The following is a 17,834-nucleotide window of genomic DNA, read 5'->3' as shown; positions in this document are numbered from 1 at the left end:
GTAAGTGCAGATAGATATGAAAAACTCAATATTTTATTAGAACACCGACTGCCCTCAATAAAAGAATCAAGAAAGAAAAGGGATCTCATGGAAAGGAGCCAAACCTCTGTCATGAACACCTCTTAAATCAACCTATGTGTGGCTTCACTTCAACCCAATCAAGTGGCATGGATGTATACATAGCATTACAAAGTGAAACTGCAAAGCTTGCTACTATCAAGTAAAAGGAGAAACAATCAATAGTGTTATTATTCACAACGCTTTAAAAAACATTTGTTAAAACACATTTTCAAAACAAACTAAAACATCACAGACTTAAAAAAAAAAAAAGCAAAACAATAGTAGTAATCTTGTGAACTCAAGTTTACACATTAATACTGCTGGCCATGCAGGTGGGGATCGTGTGAAATACCCAACATGGGTTAACTAGAACAATGTGGGAACTGAGAAAGAAAATGTACATCCCTCTCTTCCCCAATACCAGTTCCCAAAACACAATGCAGCACAAGCTTAAATTGCCAATTTGTGAACGTAACCAACCCAGAAAAAAATGATAATCCCATGGGAAGAGAGGAACCCAAATCTCCCAACAGATAGTTACACCCCTATGGAAATTACAGTGTCCCCTAATATAAGGTTCATTCCTGTAAGTGCATGTTCCCTTAGGGCTTTGGCAGGCGGCCCTTTCGGACAGAACAAGCCACAATAATATTGGTTTGTATCCACCTTGCTACTCCTTGTCATGGGCACAAACATCCCAGAGAAAGTGACTATAATACACAATTGAAATGAAAAGCCTGGGGGAAAACCTACAGGTAAGAGACTTTTGCCTCCAGTTTACATGAAGAAATGTGTAAAAGAAAAAGACCTCCCATTATACCCACATCGGTTGATGTTTACTTTGCAGCATACACAACCATGGATAGCACAAGCTTCTATTCCTGTTGTCTTTAAAGAAGTATACAGCCCGCACATTTGGATTTAGAAATCAATATAGATTCCTGTGCAATACCACCACCTGGCTGGACAGTAATTTCTCCGCTTTAGACAAGGGAGGAGGGCGGGGGAAGTATCACTAATGGATAGAACTACCAAGACCCATGCATCCACCACTTGCGCTGTAAAAAGTCAGCAGTGAGAATTGCAACACAGCCCTTCCTAGTTATATAATTGTTGTCACTCATTTTGGCAAAAATGAACAAGAGTAGAGAAAAACTCTCACACTATCTTAAGGTACTGCATGGGGAAAAGGGAATGCAGGCTTAAAAAAATATACTGAAAAGAACACCATCAACTTTCTATCACAGGGAAGGTTATTACATGGCTGGCGAAACTGTGCTTTTTAAGATCCAATCCAATGTGTCTGAGCTTCTGCACACATGGGATCCTTGGTCCAGTTTTAAAAGTGAAGAAAGGAGAGGGTGCATGTTCCACACCAGTACTCAGAGAAAAAATACATAGCATCCCTTCTTAAAGGGATATTAGCATTAGGGTGCTGAAGAAGCGCAACAGCTTTTGTAAATGGTGCAGGTGACAGGACAGCCACATGGAAGGCACCATCCACTGTGCTAAAAAAATTAGAACGCAAGCTGCACGAAGGAAGGATCAATCCCTCCTGTTTCATGAGGTAGTGCGTTACATGTGGCTTTTTAGCAACAACTAGTAGAGGGATGCCAACTTGGATCCTAAGCAATGAGTCTGGTTCAATGTGGCCTGCATAGCTTTTAGTGCACCAAAAGGACATCTCAATGTTCAGACCATGGAGATTCACACTTGTAAAACAATTACTCTCTTGCATTCTTCCATTACCCCCTCATCATAAAACACCAAAATCCTAATACAAGATAGAGCCAAATGCTGTGGTACTGCTTTCACTGCAGATGTTGACATAACTGCAGTTGCTGAAGTCGGTCAGTTGAATGCCCAGCACTCTGCCATGTCAATGTTTGATCATCTGTCTTTTGATCTATCACTGTCATGCCTGTTCACAGGTCCATGCTCGCCGGTGGTCAGCTGGATGAGAATGTCAATCTGTGCAAGATTCTAGCACTCAAACAGGGCTGCTGGTAATGTATAGAACATTTCTAATGTACAAGGTTTGCATTCAGGCACCTCCTTGCCTTTGTGGTATAACAACTGACAACGCAACCCATTCTTGACGCGAGGATTCAGTTAGGTATTCTTTTTTCAAATGAGAACTTAAAAATAAGGAAGCCTCTCCTGTGTAAATGGAAATTTAAAAAGTAGCATGTACAATACAATCTGTTGTTCCCTAGCACAGCTTTCTACCCAGACACACTAAGACATCATTAGGTGGTCGGGCAAAGTCTTCTTGCACTTCAATATTAAGGCAGTGGAATACCACAAGACGGCAGAGTCATTATTGAAGTAAGCAAAGTCTATGGCAGATCAACTTCACAAGAGATTTTCATTTTCTGAGTCTTGAAAAGAGATTTCTGGGGAGTGAGGGACAAGAAGAGCGGTCAAAGGGTGGCACGCACAAATAGTGGTGATTCCCTCTCGTCCAAGCTTGATCCCTTGGGGGACAGGTAGTGCCTTGTTAAGTCTCTGTTATTATTCATAAATCTGTTGGTTTCACAGCACACTAAAGTTCCAACTTGCTAGATTTCATCATAGCATGTTAAAGCCATGTGCAGACCTTTTTGTGTCGATTTCTCTAGCGACGTGGAGGTCTGTTCTATCAAAAGAAATGCTGCTTTTTTACGGGTTCTGAACTCGCTTCCTCTTTGTATTTGTTACTCAAACGTCATTAAGTTGGCAGGTGCCTGAAAGAGAAGAATATCCAGTTAGATAAAAAATTATAGAAGGCCCACAAAATCACAGTTAAAGGCATGCACACTACAGTTAGGCCAACGCTCTCCTAACAAGGGAGTCGTTTTCGTGGTCTCTATGGATACGCTTGCAGCTTTTGTGAGAAGACGTTCTTTACCTTCCTTAACACTCTTTCACGAGCATATTTCATTTAAACTCAGATTGTTCACCTTGTGAATATCCCCAGGCATCAGAAATCTGGAAAATTCAAAAAGCAGTGCTCCTGTGTGCCGGTAGGTGGCATGGTATAAATCAATGTCGATTTTGTTTCGCTCGCTGCAGAAATAATGAGAAGATCCGCATGTAGGAGTTACCTATGCACGCTGATGTTTGTTATAACTCATAAGCCTGTCTCAGATGTGGAGCCTATCAGCAAACTGGAGAAACCAGTGTGCAGATTCCTAAATTGGGACCTTTCTAGATGGAAAAAAGGCAATCCCATGTAACAGCAGGTGGGAGTGCAGTGAGGAATCTGCTGATAGTGTATCCACTAGAACGAAGGTAGGTAACTTGTTCTTCTGATGTATACTTCTAACCACAGTTTCCTCATCTTCAGATAGATAGCAAAGCAGTACCTCTCAAGGTGATGGAGCCGTGGAATGGCTCAGAACAAAATGTCCTGCAGGACAGAATGGGCAAAATGCCCATCCCGAAGGACATAATCAAGGCAATAGTGAATTTGTGCACTGATGCCCATGTAGCAGACTGATATTCAGGAGAGGCACTCTGCATCCCAAACGTTGTGGTAGTAGCCATAGCCCTAGTGGAATGAGCCCTAAGACCTTCTGGAAACTGTTTCTTAGCCAATATATAGCAGATATTCATACTTAGAACTATCTATTTGGAGATGGTCCATTTCTTTACCACTTTGCCCTTATTATCACCAGTGAAACCCACAAAGAGCTGATCACCCACCTGATCTTCTTTGGTGCAATCAATGTTTAAAATCAGTGCGCTTGAGTTCCAAGAAGTGGAGTATCTTGCTCTTTCAAAGGATGAAGCAGCACAAAGAAGGCCGGAAGAGTGATAGGTTGTCGGACGTGAAAAGGAGTCACCACCTACAGTAGGAACGCTGCTTGTGTCCGTAACACTGGCTTGTCCAGAAAAAACAGATGGAATAATGAGGCTGGACCTAGAGGACATGTAGCATACTCACCTGGCATGCCGATGTTATCACAACCAGCAAGAACATTTTCAAGGTGAGAAGATGCAATGGACAACTGTACATTGGTTCAAAAGTGGTATACAAAACAAAAGTGAGGACCAAATTCAAGTCTCACTGAGGTTTCAGATAGGGATTCGGCAGAAACTCACAAGTTACTTACTTGTGTAACGATATATCTGTAAGAGACAGTTAGTTAGTGATAGATTCCTTACCTTAGAATATCCCCAGGCGTCAGACTGGATCCGGAAAGTTTTCGTCAGCAGTACCCCGGCGTCGGTAGGCGTCGTCGTGCGGACCCGCGTACGCCGCTGGCGTCGTAGTCGCCGAGATGACGTTGTCGGAGCTACTTCGACGTGCCCAAGCGTGCTGACGTCAGTTCTGTACACGACTTTCCGCGTCAGGAACGCAGAGCCATGCCAGAGACCGACTACTGGTGCATTAAAATTAGGGCCCTGAAAGGGATGCCCTCAACCCTAGGAGCGGGCGGTAAGGAATCTATCACTAACTAATGTCTCTTACAGATATATCGTTACACAAGTAAGTAACTTGTGCATCTGAAAGAGACACGTTAGTGATGGATTCCTTACCTTAGAATACATACCCAAGCAATACCAACCCCGGTGGTGGGTCTGCGAAATGAGATTACACCAGAAAGTCACAGCGAACCGAACGGCCAAAGAAGCCGTCTCTCCGGACTTGACTGTCAAGGCAATAGAGCTTAGTGAAAGTGTGCAGCGAGGCCCACGTGGGCGCCTGACAGATGTCACGCAGTGGGACACCTCGTCCCAATGCTGTAGTAGCCGCCGTCGCCCTGGTCGAATGGGAGCACAACCCTACCGGAGGCTCCTTTGTAGCCAAAGAGTAACAGGCTTGAATACACAAGACAAATTGTGCACAGCCTGGCCTTTCTTGGCACCCACGTAGCTAACAAAGAGCTGGTCATCCACCCAGAATGGTTGTGTGCTGTCGAGGTAGAATGAAAGCGCACGTTTGGTCCAGACGGTGGAGCCTCACTTCCTCTCTGGAAGGGCGCCGAGGTGGAAGGAAAGTGGGCAGAGAGCCAGTTTGCCTCAGATGAAAGGCAGTGACTACTTTTGGTAGAAAGGAGGACGTGGCTGAAGCACAACCTTGTCCGGATGAACCGCCAGGAAAGGAGGTTTACATGAAAGAGCCTGGAGCTCACTCACACGCCTAGCGGAGGTGAGAGCCACCAGGAAGACATGTTCAAAGTTAAGAACCGTAAAGGACAGTTATGAAGAGGCTCAAAGGGAGTGCACAGTAAGTATGTGAGAACCAGGTTCAAGTCCCACTGAGGCATCACAAAAGGAATAGGAGGGAAAAGGTGAGTAATGCCTTTGAGAAATCTATTGACAACAGGGGACTTGAAAAGAGAGGGTTGATCAGGCAGCCTGAGAAAGGCTGAAAGAGCAGAAAGGTAGCCCTTGATAGTAACCAGAGCAGAGCCCTGCTGGGCCAAAGAGAGAAGGAACAATAGGACCTCAGAAAGAGGGGCAGAAAGGGGATCTACAGCTTTCGCTGTGCACCATGCCACAAACTTGTTCCACTGACCGGCGTATACAGTTTTAGTTGAGGGACGCCTGGCTGCCAGAATCACATTACAGACTTCAGGAGGTAAGTCAAACGGAATCAACTGTCGCCGCTCAATCTCCACGCGAGGTGGAAGCTGGATAGGTTCGGGTGGAGGACTGTCCCCTGCTGCTGCAACAGGAGATCCTCCCGTAGAGGCAGTCGGATTGGGGGATCCACGCTCATACTGAGTAGCTCAGGATACCAAACCTGTTGAGTCCAGCCTGGTGCCACAAGAATGACTTGGGCCCGATCGCGCCTGAACTTATTCAGCACTCTGGGCAGAAGTGGTATAGGCGGAAAGGCGTATAACTGACCACAACTCCAGTCGTGATGAAAAGCATCACCGAGCGAGGGCCACCTTGGAAACTCCAACGTGCAGAACTGCGGACATTGCGTGGTCTCTTCGGCGGCAAATAGATCATAACCAAGGTTCTCCCCACAGGTGAAAGAGACCTTGCGCCACCTCAGAGTGAAGACGCCATTCGTGATCCATTATGCGCAGACGGCTGAGTGAGTCCACCCTGGCGTTCAAAGGACCCGCCAAGTGGTGAACCACCAGGAAAATGCCCTGATATTCCAGCCATGTCCAGAGACGCAGAGCCTCTTGACATAGGGTCCACGGCCACACCCCTGCTTGTTGCAGTACCACATGGCGGTGGTGTTGTCTGAACACCTGCACTACTCTCCCCTTGAAAAAGGGAAGGAATGCTTTCAGTGCATATAGGATCGCCCTGAGCTCCAAAAGATTGATATGGAGCTTGAACTCCGCCTGAGACCAGAGACCCCTTATCTCTGCTTCTCCCATTTATTTATGGATTTATATCGCGCTAGAATCGACTCTTGCATAAGAGTATCTCTGCGTACAGAAAAAAGAAGAAAGAGAAAAGTTGGCAGCTACAGGAGACGGAAGGAAACAGCTCAGCACAATACAGCATATAGAACTAAAACGGTTGATGAATTACTAAAATAGAAACGTTTTGAGTTTTTTCCTAAAAACCAAGAATTCGGAACATTGCCTGAGCTCAAGAGGAAGTTTATTCCATAGTGTCGGGCCTACCACGGTCTGCTCCTCTTGATGGTAGGTACTTTAAGTCGAAGTTGACTACTGGACCTAAGAAGCCGAGTGGGATTGTAGGGAGTGAATTTGTCTTTCCAATAGGAGGGTCCAGAACCATGTATGGTTCTATGGATAAGACAACATGTCTTAAACGTAATCCTTTTGCAAACTCGGAGCCAGTGTAATTTGTCAGGACAAGGGCTGAAAGATCGGAATCATAGCCTGAATGTCCCGGACACGCTGTTTGGGAGGACAAACCCATCAAATGCACCGAGTCCAGAACCGCTCCGATGAAGAGGAGCTTCTGAGAGGGAATCAGATGCGACTTCGGCACGTTGATTGAGAACCCCAGCAAATGCAGGAGGTCGGCCGTAGGCTGGTTGTGGGAGACTATTGCCTGGGGCGAGCCCGCCTTCAACAGTCGTCGAGATAGGGGAAGACAAACCCCTGATCTGCGCAGACGAGCTGCGACCACCTCCAGCACTTTTAGGGAACACCCGAGGGGCGCTGGTAAGGCCAAAAGGGGAGCCGGGACGGCAGGACGTGAAAGTAGGCGCCCTAAAAGTGTAACACTACCATCCAGTCTTGCGGATCTAGGAAACGATTGACATTCCGAAGGTCTAAAACACGCTCGATGACCCCCTATGCCAAGGGTGCCGCAACTTCCTGTTTGCAAAGTGTCAAGTCATCCACCGACATGCGGTGGTACTGACGTAGCAGAACAGGAGTAGTCTCAAGGGGAGGAGTAGCCCCTTCGGACTGTTTGCAGAACCCACCTGTGTAAAGTGATGGCACGCCCGTGGGGGAGGTGATGGTGAATACAGCTGCCCCCTGGCGTGCGGTGGGCCTTAAACAGTGGACTGAAACAGCAGACTAGGAAGGTTCTGAGGCAGCGGTGGTAGGGGTGGCGGTTGACTGATCTGCCCGCTAGCCCTGGGACCTATCCTGCTGTTATACAAATTGCTCTGCCCATGGAGGAAGCGGGTCAAGAGCAAAATGGATGGTGAATCCTGCCGCATCTTTGCCCTCGGCAATTGCTTGAGAGAGCACCTTCCAAGCCTCCGCTAGACACAGTGGCAGCACCTGCGCAACCGTGTCCCACACAGAGTTGGAATAGAGGGCCAAAAGGCCCTTGGAGGAGAAGAGCCCTGGACTACTAGACACTCTGGCGGTAGGTGCTGTGCGATGAAACTGGGGTTGCCTTGCATGCAAAGGCGCCCCTGTGTGACTTTTAAAGTGCGTTATTGAAGGGTAGTAGCAGCTCTGTAGAGGAGGCCGCTGCTGGAGCACTGCAGTGAAGAGGTTTGCCCTGATAGACACTGTAGGGAATTTGAGGTTAGGAGCCTCCCTTACACCATATCACAGAATGAACCCACCACCTCCGTAGCTACAGAGGAGGGGGACAGTGTCTCAGGGTGTGGAGATAATTCCTGCCTGCTGGGATCCTCCATATTGTCAATCTAGTGTAGATCATCCTCACTGCGAGCGAGTCCTCAGACCCCTCCTAGTATCCCCCTTTGGTCAGGAATAGGAATTGGAGGCAGGACAAGGCAGGCTTGATATAACCCGGCCCTGGAGGCAATGACACCGATGCCGGATCCGAAGGTGGCGCCGATGCAGCGACGAGGCCAGAGCCAACGGCTGCAGCGACGAGGCCGGAGCCAACGGCTGCAGCGACGAGGCCGGAGCCAACGGCTGCAGCGACGAGGCCGGAGCCAACGGCTGCAGCGACGAGGCCGGAGCCAACGGCTGCAGCGACGAGGCCGGAGCCAACGGCTGCAGCGACGAGGCCGGAGCCAACGGCTGCAGCGACGAGGCCGGAGCCAACGGCTGCAGCGACGAGGCCGGAGCCAACGGCGGTAGCGACGAGGCCGGAGCCAACGGCGGTAGCGACGAGGCCGGAGCCAACGGCGGTAGCGACGAGGCCGGAGCCAACAGCGCCACAGGATATCTTGCCCGCGTAACTGGGGCCGAAGGCGGCGGCAGAACCACCCAAGGGGTCCACTGGGCCCAAAGGCGCTCCGGAGGGACCCGATGGGACAAAGAAACGGCCCATGGCCGACAGAAGTACCTGTACTTCTTCCAGAGGCATGTACGGTCCCCAACACTGCGGGTAAGCCGCAGGCAACAACTGAGGCCCCAAAGGAGCTGCGGGGGAGTGACCACCCGCCCCCTCCACCAAGTCCCGCGAACGGTGAGGGGGGGGGACTAAGAGCAACGCCGCTCCTTCGGCCTTTAATGGCGCTTTTGACTTACCTGTCCCCGATTCCGATGAACGATGGTGTCGGCTGCGCCAACGATCCCTCGACCTCCCACGGGAGTGGGACCTTGAGTGGCGCGGTACCGAGAGCCGGGCCTTCAACAACTACCGGGAACACTCCCGCAAGTCGTCCGCGCCATTGCCCGACAATCGGAACACGTCTCGGGGAGAAGGCGTGCCACAAACAGAAGAGACACACATTGAGCGGGTCCGTCACCGACATGGTCAGACGGCAGTCCCAACAAGACAAACCCGGGCATCCCCACTGCACCAAAAGTCGAATTATCGACAAAAACAAGATACAAGTCTCATAAAGTCAATTTTATTGACTAGGAGTACCACTCTCTCTCGGATCTGCGCTTGCTGGTGCGGAAAAAGAAAAAACGGACGTCTGCGCGCGTGGGCATGTCTAAGTAGCTCCGACGACATCATCTCGGCGACTACGACGCCAGTGGATCCGCACGACGACGCCTACCGGCGCACAGGGGTACTGCTGACGTAAACTTCCCGGATCCAGTCTGACGCCTGGGGATATTCTAAGGTAAGGAATCTATCACCAACGTGTCTCTTTCAGATATATATTGCACAACTATTAGGAAGTGCATCTCGTCAGCTGTTTTAGACAAGGACAGCTGGTCCAGTAAACATTAAAAGGCCGACAAGTAACCTTAAGCAGCCACAGCCTGACCATGTTGGACCAAAGACAAAGCAAACAACAATACTTCCAACAGCCCGGAGTGTAGTGGGATCTGGCAAGAACCGAACTAAGCCACAATCGTTTAGTAGCTCCCGGCATAGACAGATTTCATGGAAGGGAGCCTGGCTGATAGGGTGACCACTTCAGGAGGGAGGTCAAAGGAAATTAAGCATTGCCCCTCAATATCCATGCATTGAGGGGCAGGTTGCGCAGGCTTGGGTGCAAGACCCTGCGCTGCTGCTGTGACAGAAGTTGCTCCCGAAGTGGCAGCCTAATCGGAGGTCAGATGCTCATGGTCAGAGATGATATTCAAAACTCAGTAAAGGAGCAGCAGGAATGTACACAGGATTCCCATGCGCCACTGTAGGTGGAATGAGTCTCAGAGAATGATCCTCCTTGGTAACTCCAATATGCGTCAACACTGCATCTTCTTGATGCAGTGAGGCGATTGAGCTAGGGCTCTCCCCACTGCTGGAAGAAGCCCTGTGTCATCTCTGGAAGTAGCAGCCATTCATTCGTGATCTGCCAAGTGTCGTCCACTGAATTAATCTGAGCTGCCATTTAAAGATCTAGCTAGGTGGCTCACTACAAGGGAGATGCCCTGCCGCCAGTTCCAGAGATGCAGGGCCTCCTGGCTTTGGACGCAGGGCCTCCTGGTTTTGGACCCAGGACCCTACTTCCTCGTTGTTACAGAACCACATGGAAGCAGTGCTGCTTGCGAGCACCTGGATCCGGCTCCCTTTGATGAGCGGTAGAAAGGACTTCAACGGCGAGCAAATGGACAACTTCAACACACTGATTTGAGGCAAGTCTCTGCCGAAGACTAGAAAGTAATCTCATCTCCACTTCTCAAAGATGATCTCTCTACCCCAAAAGTGACATGTCTATAGGGCCGGACTGACCGTAGCGGGCCCCGTGCGTTTCCCTGGTGGGCCACCAGAGTGGGGGCAGGTGTTGGAACACTGGGGGAGGGAGGGGGTTCCCTTTTGTTACCAGGGCCAGTTTGGCTTTGCAACATCGCTGTATTATCAACCCCTGTCGCAAAAGCAGCTGCAGTGTTTTCTACCACCCCCCCAATCTCCGGCAGCCACCCCATCTCAATTGCCAGGTCCGGTTTGTGTTCCCAGTCTGGCCCTGCATGTCTGTCACCACCATCAGGCCCTGGGTGTGGCAGGTAGAGGGGACTGCCGCTGGGTCACCTGATATCGAACAGCCACCACTGCAGATCTTTTACAGTCTCCTTCAACACCAGGATAGAACTGGACTGTTCCTTTGGTGCAGGAACCACTGAGACTTCAGATTCCACTGCAAAGTCTGCATGTGCCATCTGTCATGGTCAGCAAAACAGGATGCAGGACGCTAGTAGGCCATTGAGCCACCCTCACTAAGACACAGGTGAAACATCGGAATCATGGCAAGCATGTTCTGAACTTGTTGGCCCAGAAGAAATGCTTGAAATTGCACCATATTCAGAATGGCTCAAATGAAGGGGAAACTCTGCAAAGGGGTCAGGTGTGACTTCGAGAAGTTGATTGAGAATCCTAATTATGTCAAGAGGTTCGCTGCTATCTGGAGGTGGCCTGTGGCTGACTGTGGTGAGCCAGTTGTTGAGGTAGGGTAACACTGCTACCACTGACAACCACAGATGTGCAGGGACCACCATCACTACCTTGGTGAACACCCAAGGGGCACTGGTGAAGTTGAAAGGGAGCATGACAAAGTGAAATTGCCTGTGGCCCACCTTGAGCCATAGGTAGCACCTGTGGGCATGCACTTCCATCTAGTCTCTGAGATCCAGGGTAGATAGAACCTTAGACAGGATAAGCATCTTAAATTCTTCTTTGTGCAGGAGGGCATTAAGGGAGACTTCTGAGTCTAGTACCCATTTTTATGGCTTCTTTGCCCAAAAGAGCAAGCATTTTCTGTTGTAACATGGACAGATAGACCTCCAAAAGGTGTTCATGTGCATTTAGGCATTTGGCAGGTGCAGTGTTTGAAATGGAACAGCAGGGTGTAGCCCACTTGGATAAACTGCAGGGCCCATTTTTCGGATGTATTGTGTTGCCATACATGCAGTAAGGTCACTGTATGTTGGGCTCGTGGTCCAACCTCGAAAGGGATAGGCAGCCTGTTGTGGCCAGTGGGGCCTGATGCGGTCTATATGCCAAGCCCCTGACATATCCAATAAAAGGACAAAACTATTGAGTGGATTGACGGACTGGAGCTAAAAAGCCCAAAAAGAGTGTTGCTGTTTGGCTTTCCGTAGAATTCTTTAGGGCTGGGTCTGCCAATTTCACCAAACAGGCAGGAGCTGGTGAAAAGCATGTGTTTTAAGGATGACTGGATATTCCTGGAGAAGCCTAAGGACATCATCTGTGCATTGGCGTCTGAGAACAACGCTTGTTAGCATGGGCCTAGACTATCTGTGGTGTCTACGTCAGAGTGGATGACAATTTTTGCTGCATCTAGACCATCTTGAATGGTTTGAGCAAAAGAAGCACAAACATCATTGGGGACTGCAGGTAAGTTCTCATCAACCATGTCTCAAATGGCATAGGTGTAGCATCCAAGTAAATAACTTGGGTTGACCTACCGCAAGAGAAGACTGTCAGGAGACCATTTGCTTCCTGAACGCTTCCACGTGTGTTGACCATGTCAGGACAACTGGTCAGGAAGGTATTAGGGTTCATACTGCTGGTGGATGCCTGCATCAACATGTTTTCTGGGGTTCGATTTGGGTTAAGAAATCTAGGTCACCTGGAGACAGTCTATGGTGATGGACGACTAGTCAGTTATATGGGAGTCAGAGTATGGTTTAGCTCAAGTGCCCAATACCATGTTATTGGGGGCCTCATTGAAAGGCCAAAGAGGTTGTGTTGCCATTCCATGCCATTTGTTTTTACCTCCACAGAGGGGAAGTGAAAGCCAAAAACCTCAGAAAGCCTTCCATTCAGTGAGGAAAGACGCATGTTCATCTGTTGCTGATCCAGCCCACTGACATCATGTACGTCTATGGACAAATTGTCTTTATCATTGACTGATAGGAGTCTGAGCCAAAAAAATGATGCATCAGATCCGAATCCAGGACTGATGCCGGACAGAATCAAAACGGGTGCAATGAGCACAGATGGCACATGCCTGCTGAAATCCCTGCTGATCCTTGTGGCTTGATGGCATTGCAAAGGGAGCTGGAAGTGTGCCAAAGACACACAGCATGAGCTCTCGAAAGGTTCTGCCCTGCTGCAAACTTTCAGATGGGCCTGGGAACTTGAGGTGCAGCAGGAACAAAGATGGAATCGGCTCCTCAGCAGAAGGGGAGCGAGACTTCGAGGTACAGTGATGATCTCACGCCTTTTCTAGAGAACAAAATTGGTGAGAAGGGCAGAGTCCTACTTGAAATTTTTGCGTTTCTAATTTGACGTTCCTGATTACATTAACCATGAAAAAGATCTGCCATGGAAACATCTTTGAAAGTAGAGGGTCCATGGCTCCAATCTGGAGCTTTCCATTGGTTCGCTATGTAGAGCTTCACTTTGCATTCTTGGATGATCTTTGGATTCATCTGAGAGCAGTTATCGCACGTCATGTGTTGAACCCAAGCACCAGAAGCACACCTCATAGGGATCTGCCACAAACATCTATTTGTGTCAGTTCCTACAAGGTTTAAACCCCGTTATGTTTGGGGATGACGTCCCTTGCACACTGCAAAATGTGCAGAAGAATCTTTTCACAGAGTGAAGAAAGAACAGAGTTCCAGATCAGTGTCTGAAGGTGCGGAAAGAATGGAGCGGACATCAGAGTGCAAGGCTGGTGCTGCTATATGGCTCCATGCGGCTCTTCTGGAGCAGGGTGGAGTACCACAACACTACCTTCTATCGTGCACGAGTTTTCAGGATCCACTCTGGCATCTGGGGATGTTCATAAGGTCTTGAATCTGCAGTTACAAGTAGTCATCAGAAAAGTAATGACTTAAACACAGAGTCCATTTGTGTGACATGGATTTATGGTAAGACTATAGGCCCTGCTTTTATCAGACACTGCCTGAAAGCGGATTCTTATTGCTAGACACATGGGGACATCCCTTACCATTAAAACCCCCCACTGAGACTCACACATGCTGTTCAGCTTAAGCCCTCATTAACTGCTAAAGTGCTACCTTTCCTAGGTCACCTCTGCCACCAGACTCACATCCCCAACACAAATATTTAATTATATACTGGAATTAAATTTAAAGCCAAGAGTACTCTATGTAACATTTATCAAACTACATTACTAGAATGAAAGCTTTTGTTTTTTTTAAAGTTCCCCATCTCACGATCCTTATATTTCAGTTGTGGTGTTCCTTTTTTTCACTTTACTTTTCATGCTACACTTGTATTCTTTTATTTAACCGCTAAGTGTAACAATTCTCAATGAAATAATTATTCATATATCAGTCATCTGATTGCCCTTGTGAACACCTCACTCATTGTTTATACTCCAAACAGACAAAATCACCATTTCACTATTGATTGGTGCCACAACTAACAAACCTTTCTGGCAATGTTGGACTAATCAATTATCACAATTGCTCCTTTTCATATCAGACTCAAACAGTGTCTTTCTATTCACTCAATTACTAACCCAAAGTCACCATCATCACTGCAAGTAATCTGTGACCCAATTGTTAATATAGCTGTGAGAAGTTGGCCTGATATGTAGTGCTCACTATTCTAGTGATCACTGTGTATCATTCCAAACGACCCTTATTGATGATTGGTTGTAAGTCAACCTTTTAGACCAGCTATCCTAGTAGCGTGGATACGAGCAGTCTTTAGGCTAAACTCTAGAGGGCGTGTTAAGCCAGCTGTTTACCATCACATATACCCCTTGAACACCAAGTGAAAGGACACCACACAAGTTGTTATGAAAATAAAAGGATATTTATTTATAACAAGACTACCCTGGCTCTTTATGAGTCAGGGAGCTAAGCACACTACAAAACTCTTAGGAAAATACTTCAGTTGCACAATTTACACAAATGCCCGAGGGGCACGAGAAACCATCTACACTAACAGTGAAATGCGAATGGTTAGAGTCTGGAGGTACTGATTCCGGAGTGATCCGATCAGTGGGACTAAACGAAAAAGGAACTGGACACTTGTAGAGCGAACCTGCGATGGAGCACGGAGGTGCTCGAGTTACCTAGCCCGGAGGCTGCGGCTGCGTGAAGTTCGGCAAGATGTCGGGAGTCCTCGTGTAGTCTCAGGAGCCTGAAAGAAGAAGTTGCTGGCAGGCGACCAGTGACGATGTTCGGAGCGATCCAAGCCTGGATCGGTGATGAAGGAAACCTGAAAGCAGAGGGGACTCAGTTCTCAACCGCTAGCCAGCGATCGTGTGGGTACCAGGAGGGTACCGGCTGAAGTCACCTTGACCAGGTGAGTGGGTGACGCCGGACTCGGCTGTTCCTCGGACCAGGAGGCGCGGCGGCGACCAGGATGGAGGGCGAGCTGTCCCACGAAGGTGTCTGCTGTCGATGATGCTGGGCCCAGGCAGGGGCAGCGGATCTTGGCAGTGGCAACCCAAGCGGGGGAGTCAAGATGGCGTCGGGAGTGGACCAGGAGGGTCCGTGGTACTCCTCTGTTGAAGGGGAGCAAGAGCCAGTCTGGAGCAACCAGACTAGTGATGAAACAATCGTGGTGCGTCGTGAAGAGGGCCACAAGCCGGTCGGCAAGTGGTCGAACAACGCGGTGAACAACAAGGAGCGGAAGGGCCCCCACGCAGATCTCGTGGATGCTGGGGAGACAGACTTCGATGCTGGAGCTGCTCAGGGTTTAGGGCTTCTCAAACCCTAGGTGCACTCACTCGAGGGTCCCTCGGTGGGCGTGCTAGATAAGCGTCGTGCAGGTTCTGAAGATAGCCGGTCCCGCAGGTCTCGTCACACCTACGACTCTCAGCTGGGCTGATGAGGTAGGTAAAAGGTCAGAGATGGCAGGGTACTCGGGTCTCGTCGAGCTGGGCAGTCTTGATCCGTAGGAGAGACTTACAGCAAACCGCAAGCGCTTAGATGGTGCCTGCTGGTGCAGGGTGGCTACTCCTTAGCCACAAGGGAGAGTCTTCAGAAATAGTCAAGAGTTCCTTTCGTGGAAAGTAGTTCGTGATTCGGAGTTATCCGATTATCTGATTATCCAATTTGGGAAGGGGACTCGCTCCTACCTTTATTCTAAGAAAAGGGGCTGGCCCGTGACTAGGTTCTACCTATGGGTGGAGCCAGGAGGGGGGTGGTTACACCCCTATCCTTTGTCCGGCTTCGCGCCAGCTCAGGGGCTGGTGTGCCCCCGAAACTGGTTTGAGCCGGGCTATGCACAGTGAGCACCGGGGTGCCACTGGCAATCACCTTCCTTTCAGCCCTGCCTACCTGGGATACACAAACCCTGTCTGGGATGGTGCTAACACCGCCCTCGACAGGAAACCCTTTGTCCAAGCTCCCTTTGCTGGAAGGTCCCCCAGCAGCAGGAGGTCAGACTTGTGTCTGGTGGCAGCATCCATTTTGTGATGCTGAGGCTTGAGTCAACTTTAACCGGGGTTCAAGGTTACTTCCATGTCGTGTCCCTCTAAAAGGGGGGAATGCTAACCCCGTCACCAGGACTGGCGAGGGGTTCGTATTCCCATTCGTATGACACCTTACTCGACATGTATAGGTGATGCGATGCCAAAGTTAGCAAATAACCGCAAGGATTATAATGCATTAAAAGTAGTTGGCCCGCGTCACCATGGAACGGCTATTAGGACTTGGTTCCGCAAGCCGTCGACGGGCTCAGCTCGCGCCAGAGCACCGTCCCACATGATTCCCTGCACTCTGCCTTCAGGATTGATAAGGCCTGCTATAGGAGTGACTGATAGGAATCCATGTGTCCATTTTAGGGTTTAGGTGTAGGAATACTACACCTACAGCAACGGGTGATTACACCACGTGGCCCCAGCTGTCGTGCAGCCAGTTGTGTCAGATTTGGGCGGCCATTCCAGGGGTGGCATAATACATGCTTCAGCCCCTGGTAGGCCCTGGGTACACCGATGCCCTGGATACCTGTGGTATGCTGAGACAGGGACTGACAAGGTGGCCCAGTTCCAATTAGTGGATGCACCTAATGTACATGTGTGTTAATTTCGAGAGAGAACAGCTAGGCTGTGGGTCTGATTGGCAGGCCCACAGCCGGAGAAAGTCGTAAACCAATGAAGCAAAAGCAAAAAAATCTGGGTGATCATAGGATTGCAGACCCTACTCTCCTACAATAGCCACCACTCATAACCCAAACAAAATCTCCCACAAACTCTAATCTCCACTTCTGCCTGCACCACCATCTTGTTCAGGCCAACTTGTTTAAAAAAAATGTTTTTAGTCATACAACTCAAAACAAACAGCTCAGCAGTACATTGTATACAGAGCTCAGTGACATCAACATAATAAGGATCTCGGTGAGTCAGCTCAACTTGTTGACTCGGATCCAACCATCCCTTGCCTCAGAACCTTGTTTCCAATTCACTCTCTCATCACCCTTGCAACCTTATACACCACTGGCAAGCACTTCACTACTTCCGGTGACATCTCATCCCATCACCAATTCTCCCTGTACATTTCCAAGCAAAAAACACATTCCTTGCCAATCGCTGTAACCATCCAATCAATGCTTTCTCATCAAGTCTTGTAATTTCAATGGAGGAGCCTAGCGCGCAACCAAGATGGCCGCGTAGGTGCGAGGCTCCCGAGGACCACCACGACCTCCTGAATTAATCCTGGCTATATCCTGTCCTTGTTGAGGGGACTGCATCGGTGAACCCGAGCTGAGGCGCCATCCGTTTTTCCTTTTCGAATCGGACCCCGGACACCGGTGGGAGCACCGATTGAAGGTTGCGGCCTTCTCCGCGCTGGCCCCCCGGATTGGAGTAGTGGGGCGATCCGGGGACAAAGCGAACAACAGCGGCGGGCAGGGCTGGGCGACTCGCGTACCCCGTGCTTTCACTTTCGCTTTTGCGCTCTCCTTGCCCTCAAGCGAGGTAGGGTTGCGGAGCGGGGTGCGGTGGTGTGGCCTTGTCCAGGTGCCCGGCTGACCCGCCGGCCGTGAGTCGTCCTGCGGCCCAGTGGTCGCCCTCCCCCCCCCCCGGAACCCGTGAACTGGTTTATCGGCCCTTTCGAGGAGATTGGCGCGACGGTGGGAGAGCAGGCATGTCCACCAAACAAGATGGCGACCGGGCG

At 49.5% G+C, this 17,834-nt stretch overlaps 1 protein-coding gene across 7 annotated transcripts in view; it reads right to left on the bottom strand.

The window, feature by feature from the left end:
- Positions 1–245: 245 nt before the first annotated feature.
- RALGPS2 (Ral GEF with PH domain and SH3 binding motif 2) overlaps positions 246–17,834 on the bottom strand; it is a 983,056-nt gene continuing 965,467 nt past the window's right edge. For all 7 annotated transcript variants that reach the window (XM_085601623.1, XM_085601627.1, XM_085601625.1 and 4 more), the window contains one exon: positions 246–2,786. In XM_085601623.1, the coding sequence (XP_085457749.1) occupies positions 2,757–2,786 (30 nt within the window). In that variant the 3' untranslated portion in view covers positions 246–2,756. The remainder of the gene's footprint in view (positions 2,787–17,834) is intronic.

Source organism: Triturus cristatus, chromosome 4_2, assembly GCF_964204655.1.
Source record: "Triturus cristatus chromosome 4_2, aTriCri1.1, whole genome shotgun sequence".
NCBI lineage: Eukaryota > Metazoa > Chordata > Amphibia > Caudata > Salamandridae > Triturus > Triturus cristatus.
The sequence above is the reverse complement of the archived record's forward strand: the minus strand, read 5'-3'. Positions and strand labels throughout refer to the sequence as shown.